This window comes from Malus sylvestris, chromosome 1, assembly GCF_916048215.2.
Source record: "Malus sylvestris chromosome 1, drMalSylv7.2, whole genome shotgun sequence".
In the NCBI taxonomy this organism is placed as follows: Eukaryota; Viridiplantae; Streptophyta; class Magnoliopsida; order Rosales; family Rosaceae; genus Malus; species Malus sylvestris.
The window spans coordinates 25,282,862-25,302,854 of NC_062260.1; the positions used below are offsets into that span (position 1 = coordinate 25,282,862).

The following is a 19,993-nucleotide window of genomic DNA, read 5'->3' on the forward strand; positions in this document are numbered from 1 at the left end:
TGAGACGGATTGGGGTGGGTTTAGGTTTTGCTGTCATTCAGTTCGGGTTTCGGGTATGGCACGCCATGCTTCCTCTGAGAGATGGATAGAGACAGACGGAGCGAGAGAGAGAGAGGGAGAGGAAGGAGTGGGGATCTCAGCACCCTTGCTGCAGATCCTCGATTTCATGAGAGTGGGAGAGGGGGGACAGTCAGAGAAAAGCATGGGGGGCCTTCGGGACTCGCAGACCCCGCAAGAACGACACAGACGGTCTCACCTCCGTCGTCTTACTCCTCATTTCTCTGTCTCTGGAATCGATTGATCTATTCGAAGAGGATCGACAGTTCTGAAATGGTATTTAGATTGGTAAGGTTTGTGCGTGTGCGGTTGATGATCGTGGAAGCCAGCGACACCCAGACTGCAACATCGAATCCTCTCCGATCCTTATTCCCAAAAGCTCTCCCTCTGATTTGTCATCAGGTAAGAAGGAACCTACTGGCCTCAGATTGGATGATAAACGTGAAGAAATCACACTGACCAAACCGTGAGCATCAAAGATTGATTCTTTTTTTTCCTTCAATATAAATTTTTTCGATTTCTTCGAATTTTTATTTTATTTTTTCTAAATTTTCTGTTCATGGTTTTTTTTTTCCTTTTCTTTTCAGGAATTCAACAATCCCAGAGGTTGAAAACCACTGAGAAGAAAAGATATCTCTCTCGATCTACTTTAAAGTGATTGAAAATTGGGTTTGGTGATTTTTCTGCTGTTTTTGTATGTTTTAGCTATTAATTGCCTTATAGAGGTTTTTTTGTTGCTGTGATATTTGTTGAACTGAAAAGGGTTTGAAGGCTGCTGCTTTACCGTTCGATTTGCAGATTCCATGTTGCATGTGCTGCTTTATTGCAATTTTTTAAATTCATGTATGAGGTACAAGGAAGATAAACGACTAAAAAACAAGTAGAGGTTGGTTACTAAGCTAAAAGAACAAGTGGTATTTTTTGGTTAATTGGTTGGGTTTTCGGATGGCTCTTCTGGGTTGTTGTTAATTGTATGTTTTCTGATTGAATTTGGCATCTATTTATCCAACGGATTAGTGAGCTAAAACTACAAGTGGGGTTGTTTTGATTTTTGGGTTGTTTAATTTTCTGTTATTTTATTGAATTGGATTTTATTCAATGGGGTTAGTGAACTAAAAGTGTAATTGGGTTTGTTTTGGTTTTGAATATCAGAGTCTTACATATTTGATTATTTATTGTATTTCTCCATCTAATGCATATGTGAAAATCATGAAGTTAGAAGATCTTGGCTTAGTTCACTTTATAACTTACAGTGCATGCATGCTACCAAGGTTAGAGGTAGAACACTGGAATGTCAACTTAAATTTATATATTGCTTAATTTGATTCCTTTGTTCTGTTAAAGCTCACAGAGATGGTGGGGAGGATGAATTACTTTATTTTTATTGTATTATAAATAGTCTGTTTTTTTTATTTCCCCCGAAAGTCTGCTTTGCTATTTAATCCTTCTTTGCAGGCAAGGATTTTAGGTTTGAATGCAAAATGTTTCCTCAAAATAGGGGGTTGTTGTTTGATGTCAATCAAGGTTTGTGTTGCCCTTATTATTGTTCTCAAAACTGCTAATATACTGTTTCAACTTATCTTTTTAGGCTATTCTGCCAGTTTTCACCTTTGAACATGTAGCCCATTACCTATAATTTCCCAATGACTAAACTTTAGACGAAAACTTTTATAAATGGCCACTTTAACTAAATGTCGTACAACTTTTTGTTAAAAATTGTCACATTTTAGTAAGCTAATAAATTATTGGTATGCACGTATGGACCGAAAATTAGATGGAATGTGGTTGAACATGACGATTGGGGGAAATTAGGCATTTTGGTGTTTTCATTTTGTTTGTCGCATTTTGTTGTTCTTGCCTAATTGTGATTTAATTAGTTTCGATTTTTAACTTTGGATAGGTGCTGTTTCACATTTTGTGCTCATTTTGGAAGTGATTCATAGGTGCTCTGTAAAGGTTAGTCTTATACTCATTTTTTAAAAACTGTGCGTAGTAGTAGGTAAATATTGTGGCGTGTTAAAATCCTTGCTTTTGTGGAGTCTCTTTTTTTTTTCTTCAGATTTTGGGGCTTTTATTTGCAGGCTTCGAAGCTCTTTGTACTCAAGTAACATTGCCCTTGAGGTGAAATCTATGAATTTGACATATTGTTACTTAAATTTAATGAAAAGAATATTATGCTTGGTCCCAATTACGATGAGGAAATTAACATGACTCTGGTTTTCCTTTATTAGCTTTTTGTTGAAAGGTTGAGTTCGATGAAGAAATATGTATTTGGATTAGGCTCTGTTCAGGTGATTTTTTTTTTCATATTCGTTTCGGCCTGGCCATTAGTAAGATTTTCTATATTATTAGTAGGGAGAAACAAGTTTCTATCAGTTTGTTAATATGGATTTTCTTTGTCATTTCAGTGTAGTCATAAGCTAGGTTTAAGCCTTGAATTGGTTTCTTTGTAGTTGGATGTGCATTTAACTGCTTAAAATCTGTTTGTTTCGTGTTGAGGACTAACTAGGTTCGCTAGATGCAAGAGTTTTATTTTTTTTACATTAGAAATTTAACCTCTGTTGCATACCTGAGGTGAGAATTTTGCTTTTATAATTTTTATTTACTACATCTAATGATCTTATTTACGAATTGCAGGAAAAAGTTGTCATGTCAAGCAAACAATTGAGCCATTTAAAAAGTTTGGTGAGTATCTTATGTCTTGGTTTGTGTTCAAGCTTGGGTTTCTTAGTTAAGCATCAGTCAGTATATTGTCATTCATTTATTTAAGATGTGGTGGTACTGTTGATGACATGGCTATAAATCACAGGATTTTTTATTTCTGGTAGAAAAAGAAATTTAAATTGAACCAATTTTTGGTTTTTTGTGTTTGTGGATGTGGTGTATTGTTATAGCTTAAGAAGAAATTAAGAAAGTTTGGTCATTTGCTTCTCGACTTAAATTGGATTGGTTTTTTTAAATTTTTATTACATGGTGTTTTTAGTGATAACTCCGCCTATGTCTTACATGGCCGGTCCCAAGCCCGGATAAAGGAGGAGGGGGAGGGCGTCAGGTAGTCGACAGCCGGCACTCCATGATCACGTCGAATCCTTATGAAAATGAATCCAGAACAAAATCGCGCTAAAGCTAGGGCGTCACCCGTAAGTGGCGCGCTGTGTGGCCCGAGCACAGTGATAAGTGAGCAAGGGTCGCTGTATCTCCATCGGCACCCGGATGCAGTGTTAAATGAGCAAGGGGGCCATAGAAACTTCTTTTCGAACGACTCCACTCAAAGTTGTTTGGGAGTATATGCTCCTATCAACTTTACCCGGGACACACAAAAGAAGTACTTTGATCCTATTAGACGGGGGAGGGTGAAGAAGCTAGGACAGAATGGTAGAGTTCAAGAGAGCAAAATGCGTTTAGGAACGTGGAATATAGGAACCTTAACGGGAAAATCTATGGAAGTAGTGGAAGTTATGGTGAGGAGAAGGATAAATATTATGTGCCTACAAGAAACTAAGTGGGTTGGTAGTAAGGCAAAGGATCTAGAAAACTCAGGGTTTAAACTTTGGTATTCGGGCACAAATAGAACGAGAAACGGTGTTGGCATCATCGTGGACAAGACCTTGGTACAAGATGTTGTAGATGTCAAGAGGGTAGGAGATAGAATCATGGCAATCAAGATTGTAATAGGACAAGAACTTATCAATGTGATTAGTGCGTACGCACCTCAAGTAGGGTTGGATACGAGTTCGAAGGAGAAATTTTGGGAAGATCTTGGAGACTTGGTGCAAGGAATTGCTCAGACGGAGAAGTTATTTATAGGAGGAGATTTAAATGGACACGTGGGCAGGGAGACAGGCAACTATGGAGGTTTTCATGGTGGCCATGGTTTTGGGGAGAGAAACGAGGATGGGGAAGCTATCTTGGATTTTGCAATGGCATATGATCTCTTCTTAGCCAACACCTTCTTTAAGAAGAGAGAAGAACATGTGATCACCTACAAGAGTGGGTCGTCAAAAACACAAATAGATTTTCTTCTAATGAGGAAAGGAGATCGTATAACTTGTAAGGATTGCAAAGTTATACCAGGAGAGAGCGTGGCTAATCAACATCGCTTGTTGGTGATGGATGTACATATCAAAAGAGTAAGACAAAAGAACAAGACTTGGAAGTGCCCAAGGACTAGATGGTGGAATCTAAAAGAAGAAAAACAAGTCATTTTCAAAGAGAAGGTAATCACCCAATGTGTGTGGGATAGAGAGGGGGAAGCTAGCCAAATGTGGGATTCCATGGCTAGTTGTATCCGAAAAGTAGCAAAAGAGGTATTAGGAGAGTCCAAGGGCTTTGCCCCACACCAAAAGGAATCTTGGTGGTGGAATGAGGAGGTACAAACAAAGGTGAAGGCTAAGAAGGAATGTTGTAAAGCCTTATACAAGGAGAGGACCGATGAAAATGGTGAAAGGTATAGAAAAGCGAAGCAAGAGGCGAAGAAAGCTGTCAGAGAAGCTAAGTTGACGGCTTACGACGATATGTATAAACGACTAGATACCAAAGAAGGAGAGTTGGATATTTATAAACTATCTAGAGCAAGGGAAAAGAAGACAAGGGACCTAAACCAAGTGAGGTGCATCAAGGATGAGGATGGAAAGGTTCTTGCTACGGAGAACGCGGTTAAAGACAGATGGAGAGGTTATTTTCATAATCTTTTCAATGAAGGACATGAAATGAGTGCTTCTTTAGGGGAGTTGAGTAACTCAGAAGAGTATAGAAACTACTCTTTTTATCGTCGAATCCGGAAGGAAGAAGTGGTTGTAGCTTTGAAGAAGATGAAGCATAAAAAAGCAATAGGCCCAGACAATATACCAATCGAAGTGTGGAAACTTTTGGGAGAGACAGGTATAACATGGCTCACTGACCTTTTCAATAGGATTTTGAAAACGAAGAAGATGCCAAATGAGTGGCGAACGAGCACTTTGGTGCCTATCTACAAGAATAAGGGCGACGTACAAAATTGCATGAACTATAGGGGTATTAAGCTAATGAGTCATACAATGAAGCTCTGGGAGAGAGTCATTGAGCATAGATTGAGGCAAGAGACACGGGTTTCGGACAACCAATTCGGGTTCATGCCAAGGCGCTCAACCATGGAGGCAATCTATCTCTTACGAAGATTGATGGAAGATATAGAGATGGGAAAAAGGATTTACACATGGTCTTTATAGATTTGGAAAAAGCGTATGATAGGGTCCCAAGAGACATTCTTTGGAGGATTTTAGAGAAGAAAGGAGTACGAGTAGCATATATCCAAGCTATAAAGGATATGTATGAAGGAGCAAAGACTGCCGTAAGAACTCATGAAGGACAAACCGAAAGCTTTCCCATAACTGTAGGATTACATCAAGGCTCATCCTTAAGTCCTTACCTTTTTGCGTTGGTAATGGATGAGTTAACAGGACATATTCAAGATGATATTCCTTCGTGTATGCTTTTCGCAGACGATATAGTGTTGATAGATGAAACTCAGGAAGGGGTAAATGCAAAGCTTAACCTTTGGAGAGAAGTGTTGGAATCTAAAGGTCTTCGCCTAAGCCGATCAAAGACAGAATATATGGAGTGCAAGTTCAGTGCAAATGGAGGCCAAAACGAGTTAGGGGTGAGGATCGGAGATCAAGAAATACCAAAGAGCGACCGTTTTCGTTACCTAGGATCTATCTTGCAAAAGAACGGAGAATTAGATGGAGATCTCAACCATAGAATACAAGCTGGATGGATGAAGTGGAAGAGTGCATCCGGCGTGTTGTGTGACCGCCGTATGCCACTGAAGCTCAAGGGAAAATTTTATAGGACGGCAATAAGGCCGGCGATGCTGTATGGCACAGAATGTTGGGCGGTGAAACATCAACACGTACACAAAATGGGTGTAGCGGAGATGAGGATGCTTCGTTGGATGTGTGGACACACGAGAAAGGATAAGATTAGGAATGAGGATATCCGGGGTAAAGTAGGAGTAGCCGAAATTGAAGGAAAGATGAGAGAAAATCGATTACGGTGGTTTGGACATGTGCAAAGAAGGCCTACTGACGCTCCGATTAGAAGATGCGACTATGGGACAGAGGTTCAGGGCCGAAGGGGTAGAGGAAGACCTAGGAAAACTTTGGAAGAGACTCTAAGAAAAGACTTAGAGTACTTGGATCTAACGAAGGACATGACACAGGATTGAGCACAATGGCGTTCTAAGATTCATATAGCCGATCCCACTCAGTGACTTGGATTTTCCAAGTCTCCAACCGAGAAGTTTTCCTCACTCGGGAAATTAAGGGAACACTACCCCAACCTACATGCTCCACTCAGAAAGCTTCAACATACAAGCTTCAACAAAAAAAAATTCAAAGAACTTAGCGAAGAAGGCTTTGGTGTATTTAACACAATACGTTGAAATGAAGGAAAGCTTATTTATTGATATCCCCGATAAGCTACAATTATGTACATATACATGAGTCAAAATAAACACACAAAAGGGAGCCTTCACAAAGGTTGCTTAGGAGAAGTCTCAGCAGTCGGTAGAGCCCTAGAAAGAGAAGGCACCGGAGGGGGATCATTTGGAGCCTCAGTACTGGACAGAACCCTAGAAGGAGGAGGCATCAGAGGTTGATCATTCGGAGCTTCATTACGCGGTACAGCCCCAGAAGACGAAGGCAATAAATGCCTTTGGAACAAACCCACAAATCTCTGATGATCAAGTAAAACCTGACCATCAGTTTCCTTCATCTGGTCAAGCTTCCTCTTCATGTTTGTAGCATAGTCATGTGCGAGCCGGTGCAACTGTTTATTCTCATGCTTGAGCCCTCTAATCTCCTGTTTGAGACTCATCACTTCAGCCGCCAATGATTCAACTTGGCGGGTTCGAGCAAATAGGCGTTGGGCCATATTAGACACAGAACCTGCACACTGAACACTGAGAGCCAGCGAATCCTTAACAGCTAACTCATCAGACCGTTTGGAAAGTAGTCTGTTATCTTTGGGAGTGAGAAGGTTCCTGGCCACCACCGCAGTGGTCATATCATTCTTCATCACGGAATCCCCAACGGTAAGAGGACCAGTAGGGGAGACGAAGGATGGGCGCCATATGTTGTCTGGAGAAGGCGGGGCTGCCTCTTCAACAAGGTTCAAGTCAAAACGACGGTCGGAGGGGCCAGACATTTTCAAAGGTGTTGAAGAGAGAAGAGGTCGGACAAATCAAGATCTTAGAAGTGCAAGAATGAAGCTTCTACTGGTGGAGATTCAAGTGTGCTTTGGAACTTAATGTCAGCCCCTATAAAAATCTGCACTCGACGGAGCTTCAGAAATCGAAGAGGCGCCTGCTCAGAAATCGAAGAGGTGTTTGCTTTCTCAAAAGCTGGGCTGCTTAGAGATCACGAGGGTTGATCTTAGAAATCGAAGAGGCGTTTGCTTTCTCAAAAGTTGGGCTGCTCAAAGACCACGAAGGCCGATCTCAGAAATCGAAGAGGCGCTCGCTTTCTCAAAAGTTGGGCTCCCCAGAGACCACGAGGGCCGATCTCAGAAATCGAAGAGGCACCTACTTTTCCAGCCTTGTTAGCACCTATCACACGCACACTCAGCTTTGCGGAAATTATGGGCATTCTGTCGAAGACTTCTGGGGAAGTAGAAAACACATGAATCTTACTGTTCAATCACCCACTTCCCACACGCAACAATAGCTCATGGGTACCACAGATAACTTTGCCAAAGTTCTCTGCCAAAGTTGAGCACGTGAAGCTTGCAGCTCCCACTACATCGCTCTGACCAAGAAGGGTAAAAGAATAGCAAAGAAACAGCACTAACAAAGTTTAGACCCATAAATTTTGAAGGTCTAGCTACCATATTATTACCCACAAGGGTAAAGGAACAGTACCACTGCTGGATAATTGGAAAGTCCCTGTGTGTCAACCTCTGTGCTTCGTGGCAAGGTAGACTAGCAAACATGCCCAACCTTTACTCACATTCGAGAAAACACTCCCAATAAGATTGCTTGCTCCAAAATCGAAGAGGAACCGTCCTCCGAATCTCGAGAGCCAGACTCCCAACATGACTACTTTCTTAAAAATCGAAGAGAGGGTAAAGGAACAATACCATTGCTGGATAGTTGGAAAGTCCCTGTGTGTCAACCTCTGTGCTTCGTGGCAAGGTAGACTAGCAAACATGCCCAACCTTTACTCACATTCGAGAAAACACTCCCAACAAGATTGCTTGCTCCAAAATCGAAGAGGCACCGCCCTCCGAATCTCGAGAGCCAGACTCCCAACATGATTACTTTCTCAAAAATCGAAGAGACACTGCTCCCCGAATCTCCGAGAGCCAGACCCCCAGCATGATTGCTTTCTCAAAAATCGATGAGGCATCGTTCTCCGAATCAATCGAAGAGGCGCTCGCTTTCTCAAAAGCTGGGCTGCTCAGAGACCACGAGGGCCGATCTCAGAAATCGAAGAGGCACCTACTTTTCTAGCCTTGTCAGCACCTGTCACACGCACACTCAGCTTTGTAGAAATTGTGGGCATTCTGTCGAAGACTTTTGGTGAAGTAGAAAGCACATGAATCTTACTGTTCAATCACCCACTTCCCACACGCAACAATAGCTCATGGGTACCACAGATAACTTTGCCAAAGTTCTCTGCCAAAGTTGAGCACGTGAAGCTTGCAGCTCCCACTACATCGCTCTGACTAAGAAAGGTAAAAGAATAGCAAAGAAACAGCACTAACAAAGTTTAGACACTTAAATTTTGAAGGTCTAGCTACCATATTATTACCCACAAGGGTAAAGGAACAGTACCACTGCTGGATAATCGGAAAGTCCCTGTGTGTCAACCTCTGTGCTTCGTGGCAAGGTAGACTAGCAAACATGCCCAACCTTTACTCACACTCGAGAAAACACTCCCAACAAGATTGCTTGCTCTAAAATCGAAGAGGCACCGTCCTCTGAATCTCGAGAGCCAGACTCCCAACATGACTACTTTCTCAAAAGCGAAGAGAGGGTAAAGGAACAGTACCATTGCTGGATAATTGGAAAGTCCCTGTGTGTCAACCTTTGTGCTTCGTGGCAAGGTAGACTAGCAAACATGCCCAACCTTTACTCACATTCGAGACAACACTCCCAACAGTATTGCTTCCTCCAAAATCGAAGAGGCACCGCCCTCCGAATCTCGAGAGCCAGACTCCCAACATGATTACTTCCTCAAAAATCGAAGAGACACTGCTCTCCGAATCTCGAGAGCCAGACCCCCAGCATGATTGCTTTCTCAAAAATCGAAGAGGCATCGTTCTCCGAATCTCGAGAGCCAGATACCACAGACCACTTTTTCAAAGTGCTCTGACAGAGTTAAAACATGTGAAACTGGCAGCTCCCACTACCGTGCTATGACCAAGCAGGGTAAAGGAATAGCATTACTACTTGTTGTTAGGGAGACTCCTATATATGTCGACCTCCATCCCCAACGGACAGGCAGACCTGCAAAAATGCTCAACCCTTCATCATATCTGAGAGGGCACTCCCAACAAAGCCTTTCGAAATATTCAGCTTTCTTTCCCCCCGATAATACCTCTGCAAACAAGCTATACTAGAGCAAGAATATCTCATATCATCAGGGTTAAAAGCAAGAGTATCCCATATCATGCTTTTTCCCTGTCTTTTCCTTTGACCTTGTTTTTACCTGCAAGACAAGGAGAAAGAGAGCAATCAGTCAGCACTTGGAATCAAGCTTCCAGCCAGGAACTGACTGCCTGGAACCCCTTACCTGGCATTGCTCTCGAGTACTCATCTTCAACATCTTATGTTTCCAGGGAAGATTCCGCATCTGCTTGAGGAACAGATAGGGCAAGTGCGAAGGATACAAGGAAGCATGTGGAGACAAGCGTAACAGCACACGTGCCGATACATCCATTACTCTGTCAAAAGCAAAAGTATCCCATATCAGCAGGGTGGAACGTACTCTAGATTTGATGGACTTGTTTTGACCCTCAAATTCTTCAGTCGGCCTTATACTCTGGAGGAAACCAGAAAACCCTCCAGCTCAGTTCAAGAATAAGCCTGTGGAAAGTTACTTCTTCAAAAGCAAAAGTATCTCATATCATCTCTTCTCATTTTTCTTCTCTTTATCCTTCATGCTGCTGCAAGATGGGGAGAAGGTGAACAATCAGTCGGAGCTCTGATTGCTTACCTTGTCTGTCACCTCTTTCAGCAGACCCCCTAGCTCGGCGACTTGGGGGACTCCTACTACATGGTTTGTATCGCGCTTGACCAAGCCTGAAACTACAAGTAAGCTTCAAGTGAAATTGATACATTACCTTGTGCATCTCCACCAGTTAAAGATACCACCCCTGGATGGAGGAAGAGTACTTCCAGAGAAGATGCCACATCTACGTATGAGACAGATAAGGCAAGTCAAGACGACACCACACTCCGATACTTAGAAGTTTCGTGATTACGAGATCATTCTCCCACATTATTTCCTAATGTCATTTGTACTAAATCATTCACTTGTACTCACTAAAGGAGAGCTTGAACCTATGTACTTGTGTAAACCCTTCACAATTAATGAGAACTCTTCTATTCCGTGGATGTAGCCAATCTGGGTGAACCACGTACATCTTGTGTTTGCTTTCCTATCTCTATCCATTTATATACTTATCCACACTAATGACCGGAGCAATCTAGCGAAGATCACAAAAAGCGACCGTTTTCGCTACCTAGGATATATCTTGCAAGAGAACGGAGAATTAGATGGAGATCTCAACCATAGAATACGAGCTGGATGGATGAAGTGTAAGAGTGCATCCGGCGTGTTGTGTGACCGTCGTAGGCCACTGAAGCTCAAGGGAAAATTTTATAGGACGGCAATAAGGCCAGCGATGTTGTATGGCACAGAATGTTGGGCGGTGAAACATCAACACGTACACAAAATGGGTGTAGCGGAGATGAGGATGCTTCGTGGGATGTGTGGGCACACGAGAAAGGATAAGATTGGGAATGAGGATATCCGAGGTAAAGTAGGAGTAGCCGAAATTGTAGGAAAGATGAGAGAAAATCGGCTCCGGTGATTTGGACATGTGCAAAGAAGGCCGACTGACGCTCCGGTTCGAAGATGTGACTACGGGACAGAGGTTCAGGGCCGAAGGGGTAGAGGAAGACCTAGGAAAACTTTGGAAGAGACTCTAAGAAAAGACTTAGAGTACTTGGATCTAACGGAGGACATGACACAAAACCGAGCGCAATGGCGTTCTAGGATTCATATAGCCGACCCCACTTAGTGGGAAAAGGCTTTGTTGTTGTTGTTGTTGTTGGTGTTTTTAGTGATGTTGTTGCAGCTTTGAAAAAACAAATTTGAGGTTTTTATTTAGTGAGACAAATGATTTTTTATTTGGTTAAAGAGGGGGTGGGGAAGAATAGAGAAGGAGGTAAATTGTGCTAATAGCTGCTCGAATAGGTTGTTAGTATATGGATGGTTAGATTAGGAATTTTTTTATTGCATTTTGTGATTGGGATCTAATTGCAGGTTTCATGTTGTATGTCTCAATCTTTAGATATAAATTATTTGATTAATACATGGTGTTGGCTGATGTAAGAGCGCACACACTTATAATCTCTTTTAATCCATGTTAGAATACGAACGCTACCTCAAAACCAGCAACAATAATAAGTTGATAGTTGATCGTTTCAACTTATCTGCAAGGCTTTTTACTTTACAGATTTGTAGTTCATGCTCTTAACAGTTAGCAATGTATTTAGCAGTTTTTAAACATGAAGTAAATCTCTGTGTTTGAAATTTCACACTTGACCTGATTGGAGTCTAAGGTTTACAACTATATTATTTAATTGTTGAATTTTTCTTCATGGAATACCCTGCATTTTTATGCCTTTTCTTTTTACTGATTTTTTAACCCTTTTTTTTTTCTTCATGGAATACTCACATTTTTCTGCCTCTTCTTTTTTTGCTACGGTGGCTGAAGCACCACCTTAATGGCCACATCAAAAGCAGCTTTCACATTCAATTTTATTCTCCCAAAAGCTACAAATGTAGCTCCAATGATGGGTCAAGTAAGGTCCCTCAGTCCATGATTCACTCTCGATCATCCGTTCCCTTTTGCATGTCGGATGAGTGGCTGGATTTCGAAAGCTAAGTTCAATTTTTAATTCGATTCTTTACTGTTAGCATAGATTGTCATCATTTCTGCCTTTTTTGCTGTGAATTATTTCCAGATTTTGTTGCACTGTTAGGTCAGGTTTTGAGGGTTCCTTTATTTGGTTTTGGGGGTTCCTTTATTTGTTTCGTTTTCTCTCATTTTGCGGATGCATCTCTGTGTTCTATGTATTGTTCTTAAGTAAGGTCAGTTTCCTTTATTTTTTTTGGGTTTTCAGTTTGTTAATCTGTGACTCTGTGTTTAGATTTTTTGTTCGTGTATGATTAAATGGGTATTGGGTTTTGGTTGTTGAAATTATGATTTTTTTCCTGCTTAAGCTTCTTGCTCATTTTTCTGGAAATGGGAAAAATTGAGGAAATTGATAAAATGGAAATGGGAAAGATTGGTTTTTTAATTTTTGGTTTTGTGTTTCTGCAGGTGAAGTTTCTTTGCCGGGTGGGAAAACAGAGGAGGGGGACAAGGACGATGGGGACACGGCGACGAGGGAGGCGAAAGAGGAGATTGGTTTGGATCCTAAGCTAGGTATAAATGTTTGATCTTTCATCACTATTTGTTTCAAATTTAAGTTTGATTGAGCTCAAATATGTGCATTTGAGTGGACACAGAACTTGGTTAGTTGAATTATATGTTTGCGAAATTGCAGATTGATGCGTTAGTTTCTTTGTATTGGAAGGTGAAGGTTGGGAACTTGAGTTGAGTTGAGGCTAGAAAGAAAGGCTCGGGACTTATCATTTACTTTTCGTTTGCATTCGAAATGAGTTTGAATGTAAGGTTTAGGGTATTAATTTAAAAACAAAAAACTGAGTAATCATACTGGTAGATTAGAGGTGTTCTTTAAGAAGTATCTAGCTGACATGGTCATTTAGTTTGTAATGTACTCATACGTTCTTCGTGTTGTTCTGTTAAGTACACGTCCTTAATATCTACTAACTTTAATCATGTGCATCTGAGTTTTCAAGATACATCCTCGGAATCCATAATTTGTTGACGGGCTGGAGGGAGAGGATTGTTGGAATTTTTGACTCGGGTGCGGGTGGGTGTGGCTGTGGGTGATGCATCGGTCAGAGGGTTGTTGGGGGGAGGAGAAGAGGGGGGCAGAGGGACTGACAGATTGGAGAGAAATGGTAGCTACGGGTTTCGACTGAGTGGGAGAGAGATTTAGCTAGGTCCTCTGCCAGGACCTATGGGATTATGTCCACTTTTAGACAAAGGCCGGCAATGGTTGGCTTGGTGTTTGTGTGCACCGAGCGCAATGTCAAGAAAGAAAGGTGAGAGATATAGTGAGTGGTGGAGAGGGGATGGGACATGACGGTGTGGCGGGTTGGTGGGTTGCCAAAGTAGCGGGTTAGGTGCTAATAGCTGCTCGAATGGGCTATTAGTATAGGGATGGTTAGATTAGGTTTTTTTTTGGCATTTTGTGATTGGGATCTAATTGCAGGTTTCGTGTTTCATGTCTCCATCTTTAGATGTTAATTATTTGATTAATACATGGTGTTGGGTGGTTTAAGAGCACACACGCTTATAATCTCTTTTAATACCTTATTAGAATGTGAACATCCAGCTAAAAAACAGTAACAATCATAAGTTGAATGTTGATTGTTTAAACTTATCTGCAAGTCTTTTTACTTTATAGATTTGTAGTTCATGCTCTTAACAGTTGGCAATGTATTTGGCAGTTTTTAAACATGGAGTAAATCTCCGTGTTTGAAATCTCACACTTGACCTGATTGGAGCCTAAGGTTTACAACTATGTTATGTTTTCTTCGTTTGTGTTGTCTCATGCCTAAAAAAACCCAATATATGCAGCAGGGCTGTTAAAATTGAGCGGATTTTTTTTTTCAGATTCCAATTTTAGTTGGTTTCTGTAAAGATTGTAATGGTTTCCTGTTTTTAAACTCTGAAAATTTTACTTGGTTTGTTTTTAATTTTTAGTTAGGTTCTCTAAAAAAATGTCTTTCAGTGTCCGTCCTCTGTGTGTGTTGTTAGCTTGGGCTGTTTCTGGATTCTTAAATTGTGGTCATTAATGTCTTTTTTAGCTTTGAATTAAGTTGGAACTACTAATTTAACTAGAGTGTTATATGCTTACGTTACAAACCAGTTTATCATTTTCATAGAAAATAACTTCAATGAGGAGCGAACTTGAAGCTGAGCTGACAGGTTTGCAGCTTCAGCATGAAGATGAGTGTGAGAAGATGCAGGATGAATTGGATCTTCAAAAGTCTAAAGTACATATCTACCATTAAGTAATTGATGCTTTTGTACCTTTTACTTACAGAATGATAATTATCGCAGGAGGAGAAGCAGAGGGCATTACTGCAAATGCAGTGGAGAGTTTTGGTAATAAGCCACAAGAGGACGAAGAAGTGAATTCAAAGAAGGTTGGCTTTATAATAGATAACTCTCTCTCTCTCTCTCTCTCTCTCACATCCACAAACACAGATTCAATTACTATAAGTTGTTTAGTTGCAGTTGATTGGATGTATTAGTTAATCTTAATTTTAGTCCACATAAATTACCATGGCTGTGGAAATTGAACTAAAAAGTACATTTCTTTTTTAAAATTGAATTTTTTGTAATGCTACCAGGAAATAGGTGGTTGCAAATTATTTACTCCACTAATGAAGAATTTGTTAAATGCTATCTGTCTCCATCTAAAATGTGCCCTTTTTTTTCTTAGATAAACAATCTTTTCACTATCTTGCATGCTTCGGCAACAAAGATTAATAAAACTGCACATCTATTATAGACAGAGAGATGTAGGGAGAAGTTGGAATTGGAGAGAGAGAGGGTGAGGGAGGGATGGGGTTGCTTTCCGAAGATTTGTTTCGAATTGTTTCTCCAATTCTTTCTATTTGTTTGGGATTGTTTCTTTTTTACTGAATTATTTTGGTCCATGCCACTAAAATCTGATTTATGCTATTAATTGCTGCTTAAATGTGACTTTTGGTATTAATTTTTTACCCTTCATGTTTATGCTGTGTTTGGATTCCATTCGAATCAAATAATGTCGTTAATCTTGATATGAATTCTCTCTGCAACAATAATTAGGGACTTTAGTTTAAATTATCACTAATTTGTTCTTGCTTTGGCCTTGAATCTTGGTTAATTTGGACTGCAGGTGGTTCTGATATGGAGGAGAAGCTGCAAGAGCTTATGATCTTGCTGCACTTAAGTACGACTGTTCTTTAACTCATATAAACTTTTCGGTAGGGTTCAAACTGTTAAGAGTTTTATGATTTTGCAAAAACTTTTAGTAGCAGTAACTTGGTCTATTTGCAGTTGCATTATTACACTATACAAAGCTACCAGCAGCTTAACCCCATTCACAAATACATATTTACTTCGTCCTTGGCGTCTACACTTATTGCTGTCACTTCTCCTTTGTACTCTTCCTTCTTTTTGACGAAATTACAGTCTGCCCTCAGTCTCCGGCTTTCTTTTGCAGTTACACCCCTGTGCTCTCACAGAGGGAAGCTCATGGCTGACACTGTCGCTTAGGGTATATAATCTTTGGCATGCCATTGTCTTTATTTAATCATTCTTTGAATGAAATTCCGATAGACATCTACGTCGTAGTTTGACTTTGTTTTTCATTGCGCAATCTGAGTTGCCCCAATATCTTTTGTATGCAATTTGGTGTAGACAAGTGGTTTTTGATGATTTGGTATCTACAATTAATTACCCGTACAAGCATGAGTTTCGATTGCGGTCTTGATTTTTCCTTCAATCTGCAATTGATTTTTCTATTTTTTGTTTGTTGCAACTGTCAATTATATGCGCATTATTTTGCTTTTTTGAAATTTTGATTGCAGTTTGCTTTCTGCTGGACGTTAAACGTTTTTGTTCAATGATTATATATAGCTTCAGATGAGGAGACTAAAGAATGAGTTTTGGATCCTAATTATGGCTGCTCTTTCCTTGGAATGGGAAGTGCTTTCGATTCTTCTTCGTTTTCTTTTCTTTTCTTATTCATGTTGTTAAGGTTGGTGCATTCAAGTCCCGCGGCATCGCGCGGGCTTATTACTAGTAACTTCCAAAGTAAGGTATCTGAATCTCTCTCACAATCAGTTGTATGGGCAGATTCAAAATATAGTTGCTGGTCCTTTTTCAGTGGTAGATCTTAGTTCTAACCAATTCACTGGTGCATTGCCTATTGTTCCCACCTCATTAGAATGGCTAGATCTTTCCAATTCATCATTTTCTGGATCTGTTTTCCACTTCTTCTGTGATAGGCCGGATGAACCAAAGCAACTTTATATTCTTCGTCTCGGGAACAATTTTCTCACTGGAAAAGTACCCGATTGTTGGATGAGTTGGCAACACTTGAGCTTCCTAAATTTAGAAAACAACAACCTAACTGGGAATGTCCCAATGTCCATGGGATACTTGCAAGGTCTGGGATCCCTGCACTTGCGCAATAATCACCTGTACGGAGAATTGCCACATTCCCTGCAGAACTGTACCTGGTTGTCAGTTGTTGACCTTAGTGAAAACGGGTTTTCCGGAAGCATACCAATATGGATAGGGAAAAGCCTTTCAGGGTTGAATGTTCTTAACCTTCGTTCAAATAAGTTTGAAGGAGATATTCCTAATGAAGTTTGTTATTTGAAAAGTCTCCAGATATTGGACCTTGCACATAACAAACTCTCAGGAATGATACCGAGATGCTTCCACAATTTGAGCGCCTTGGCTAATTTTTCACAATCATATGATGCAAGTGGGGATGTTATGTTGAATGGGATTAGCGTTACACTTCGCGTTACAGCGAATGCAATCTTCGTTACGAAAGGGAGAGAAATGGAATATAGCAATATTCTAAGATTCGTAAAAGGCATGGACCTTTCATGCAACCTTATGTAGGGAGAGAACCCTGAAGAACTTACCGGCCTCCTCGCATTGCAGTCACTCAATTTATCAAATAATCGCTTCACCGGAAGAATTCCTTCAAATATTGGTAATATGGCACGGTTAGAATCTCTCGATTTTTCCATGAACCAACTTGATGGTGAAATTTCTCCAAGCTTGACGAATTTGACATTTCTGAGTCACTTAAACTTGGCCTACAACAATTTGACGGGACGAATTCCGGGAAGCACTCAGCTGCAGAGCCTTGATCAGTCGAGCTTCGTCGGCAACGAACTATGCAGAGCTCCACTCAACAAGAATTGCAGCGAGAATGGGGTGATACTGCCACCAACAGTTGAGCACGACGGAGGAGGAGGATACAGTTTACTCGACGATGAGTGGTTCTACGTGAGCTTGGGAGTTGGATTCTTCACGGGGTTTTGGATTGTGCTTGGTTCTTTGCTGGTAAACATGCCATGGAGCATTCTTCTTTCACAGTTGCTGAATAGGATAGTGTTTAAAATGTATCATGTAATTGTTGAATATGTTTAGCTTTGTTTTGTACCTTGCATAAGTTTGTTGGCATTTTCCTTGCTGTGACGAAAATGCCAGTATGGTTGTGTTGTATGATTTTGTCAAATTTAGTCCTCTTGTTTCATTGTATTTTTCTTTTAGGTTTGGTTTTAGAGGGGTTAGGTTTCATGTCCCCCCCCTCCTTTGTATTGTTTTTGTTTTTGTTTCTAGAGGGGTAAGGTTTATGTCTCCCCTTCTTACTCAATGTTGTTTTTCTCCTTTTCTTGGCATTATGAGGGATAAGGTTTATGTTCTCCCCTGACTAGGTGTAACTTATTTTTTTCGTTATCAATAAAATATCCCTCGTACCATCGAGGTTTTCTTAAAAAATAAAAAATAGAAAAAATTATCCTATATAAAATTAAAAGACTTGTTTTCTGAACAAGTAGCTCTTAATTCAGCAGAAGTAAATTGAATGATAAGAGAAATGTGTGAAAATGGTTTAGGGATTAGTTACCTATTAATTAATTATCAGCAAACTCACATTATTTCGTGGTTGTATTTTTAATTATTTTTCATTTACAATTTTACCCTTGGATCTTTCTCATAAAACTAAAACAGCGCTTCTCTCGAGTTCGAATCCCAAAACCAAAATTCATCCAGTATATATATCCCAAGATGCAAAAGGACCAATTGGCAATTAAATAAAATACTTTCGAATAAGATGACAGAATAAATGAACGAATTTTCAGTGTGATCGTCACACATAGTGGTACACCACATGTCGCTATATAAATGGTGAGATCTGTGTGTTAAAAAGTTAATAACTTAAAAAATAAAATTTTCCACCACTTACATAAAAATATGTGGTATACAATCCGTGTTCTCGTCACAACTAAAAATTTCTCCATGAACTCAACTACCTGCACAACCTCGCCCAGTCCACCAATGACTCTAATTTACTCAGAGTTTTAGTTTGTTAACGACTTAATTTATTTATTTATGAAAGGGTAATTAAAGAAAATCAAGTTGTGAAGTCCTTGTAGTTTGTATTGACCAGTATTGATGGATAAGAAGGGTAGTATGGTAAAAAAGGTGGTGCTGAAGTAAGGCAGTTAGTATATTTGGAAGTTAGTTAGAATTGGCGGTAAAATTAGTTAGAGCTGTTAGTACTATTAGCTTAAGAGATAAAGCAGCAATTGAGCTTTATAAGTGCGTAAGAATGTTGTAGTAATTATTCGAAGAAATATACAGAAACTCATAACCTCTGCTTTCTCTGCAATTCTCTATCTTTCTCTCTAAGTTTTCTGCTTTTCTTCAATTCTCTGTGCACTGTTATCATGGTATCAGAGCTGGCCGATCCTTGGTTTCAATTCCGCTGTGCAAGTCTTCTTGATTGATTGATGCTCGATGGTAGCTGCAAGTTCTCAGGGATTTCTGCTCAAGGGTTCAAGATTTTCATTTGTATCAGGTTCTTTGTCTGTGATTTCACAGTGCACACCATCTGTTTGCGTTATGTTTTAGTTGGAGAATGTTTGTTATTTTTCTGAAAGATTGAAGGCCCATAGGCATTGTTAGAAAATTGAAAGGCCGATAGCCGTTGTTTGAGAGCATAAGAGGCCAATAGCCATTGTTTGATCAAGATTTGTTGGTATTCATTCAGTTGTTTCATTGAAAAAGGGCGATAGCCAGTAGGGAAGAATCTGTGATAGTGTATTTGGGGTTCAAGAACAAGTCTTGTTTGTCTGCAATATAAATTTCTGGATTAATATTCTCTGTAACCTTGTTCAAATGGGGAATCTATTGTTAAAATTGAAGGGTTACTTGGTATGCTTACAGTGAAGCTTCAAGATGATAATTTTCAGTTTCAATCTGTTCTTAGGGGGTATGATCTTTTTTATCATTTCACGGGTGAAGCTCCATGTCCTCCGAGATTTGTTATTGATAGAAAGTCTACAAGTGGATATGTTTTTCTTCTTGCTGCTGGTTCAATCTCATGGAAAAGCTCCAAAAAGACGGTGATTGCTTCTTCAACTATGGAGTTCAGGAGTTGAATTTCGTTTATCAACCTGAAAACTTGAATTCTATCAAGCAACATAGTGCTTATGGTATAGGTACTTGTAATCATAAAGTGCACATGTAGAAGAGATTACATACTGCATTTATGATTCAATATTCGAAGCTATAAGTGACAGGTTGTTAAACGTTTAATTGCAGCTTTAGGGGACTTGTGATCACCTTAGTCTTAGCTTATGTAATATCATCCTTCCTGGACACTCAAGTGGGAGAATGTAAGGTGTGAGTGTCAAGAAGAATGAGTTCTTGTTCAAATGGCGGAATCTATTGTGAAAATTGAAGGGTTACTTGGTATGCTTACAGTGAAGCTTCAAGATGATAAGTC

General features: G+C 40.0%; 3 protein-coding genes, 1 long non-coding RNA gene and 1 pseudogene across 5 annotated transcripts in view; all 5 read left to right on the top strand.

Annotated features, from left to right (window-relative positions):
- LOC126630455 (receptor-like protein EIX1) overlaps window positions 1-17,906 on the top strand; it is a 49,638-nt gene extending 31,732 nt beyond the window's left edge. The window contains exon 3 of the mRNA XM_050300586.1: window positions 17,833-17,906. The gene's annotated coding sequence lies outside the window, so the exon portion shown is untranslated. The remainder of the gene's footprint in view (window positions 1-17,832) is intronic.
- LOC126630637 (uncharacterized) lies at window positions 51-854 on the top strand. Its single transcript, XM_050300793.1, has 2 exons — window positions 51-459; window positions 645-854. Exons 1-2 carry the CDS (start codon window positions 82-84, stop codon window positions 666-668), a joined length of 402 nt encoding a protein of 133 aa, XP_050156750.1. The 5' UTR covers window positions 51-81; the 3' UTR covers window positions 669-854.
- LOC126614989 (uncharacterized) lies at window positions 716-12,756 on the top strand (the record flags this gene model as incomplete). Its single annotated transcript, XM_050282705.1, has 5 exons — window positions 716-731; window positions 1,513-1,581; window positions 1,958-2,013; window positions 2,695-2,742; window positions 12,043-12,756. Coding segments are annotated over 5 exons (360 nt in total), but the record flags the coding sequence as incomplete, so codon positions are not given.
- LOC126630525 (receptor-like protein EIX2) lies at window positions 12,510-17,906 on the top strand (annotated as a pseudogene).
- Window positions 17,907-18,722: 816 nt separating this feature from the next.
- On the top strand, window positions 18,723-19,968 carry LOC126630705 (uncharacterized). Of its 2 annotated transcripts, none has more exons than XR_007626084.1 (2): window positions 18,723-19,706; window positions 19,810-19,968. It is a non-coding gene; the product is annotated as an uncharacterized LOC126630705 (long non-coding RNA). The 2 variants fall into 2 exon arrangements; XR_007626086.1 differs by having other exon boundaries at window positions 18,723-19,700.
- Window positions 19,969-19,993: the final 25 nt, after the last annotated feature.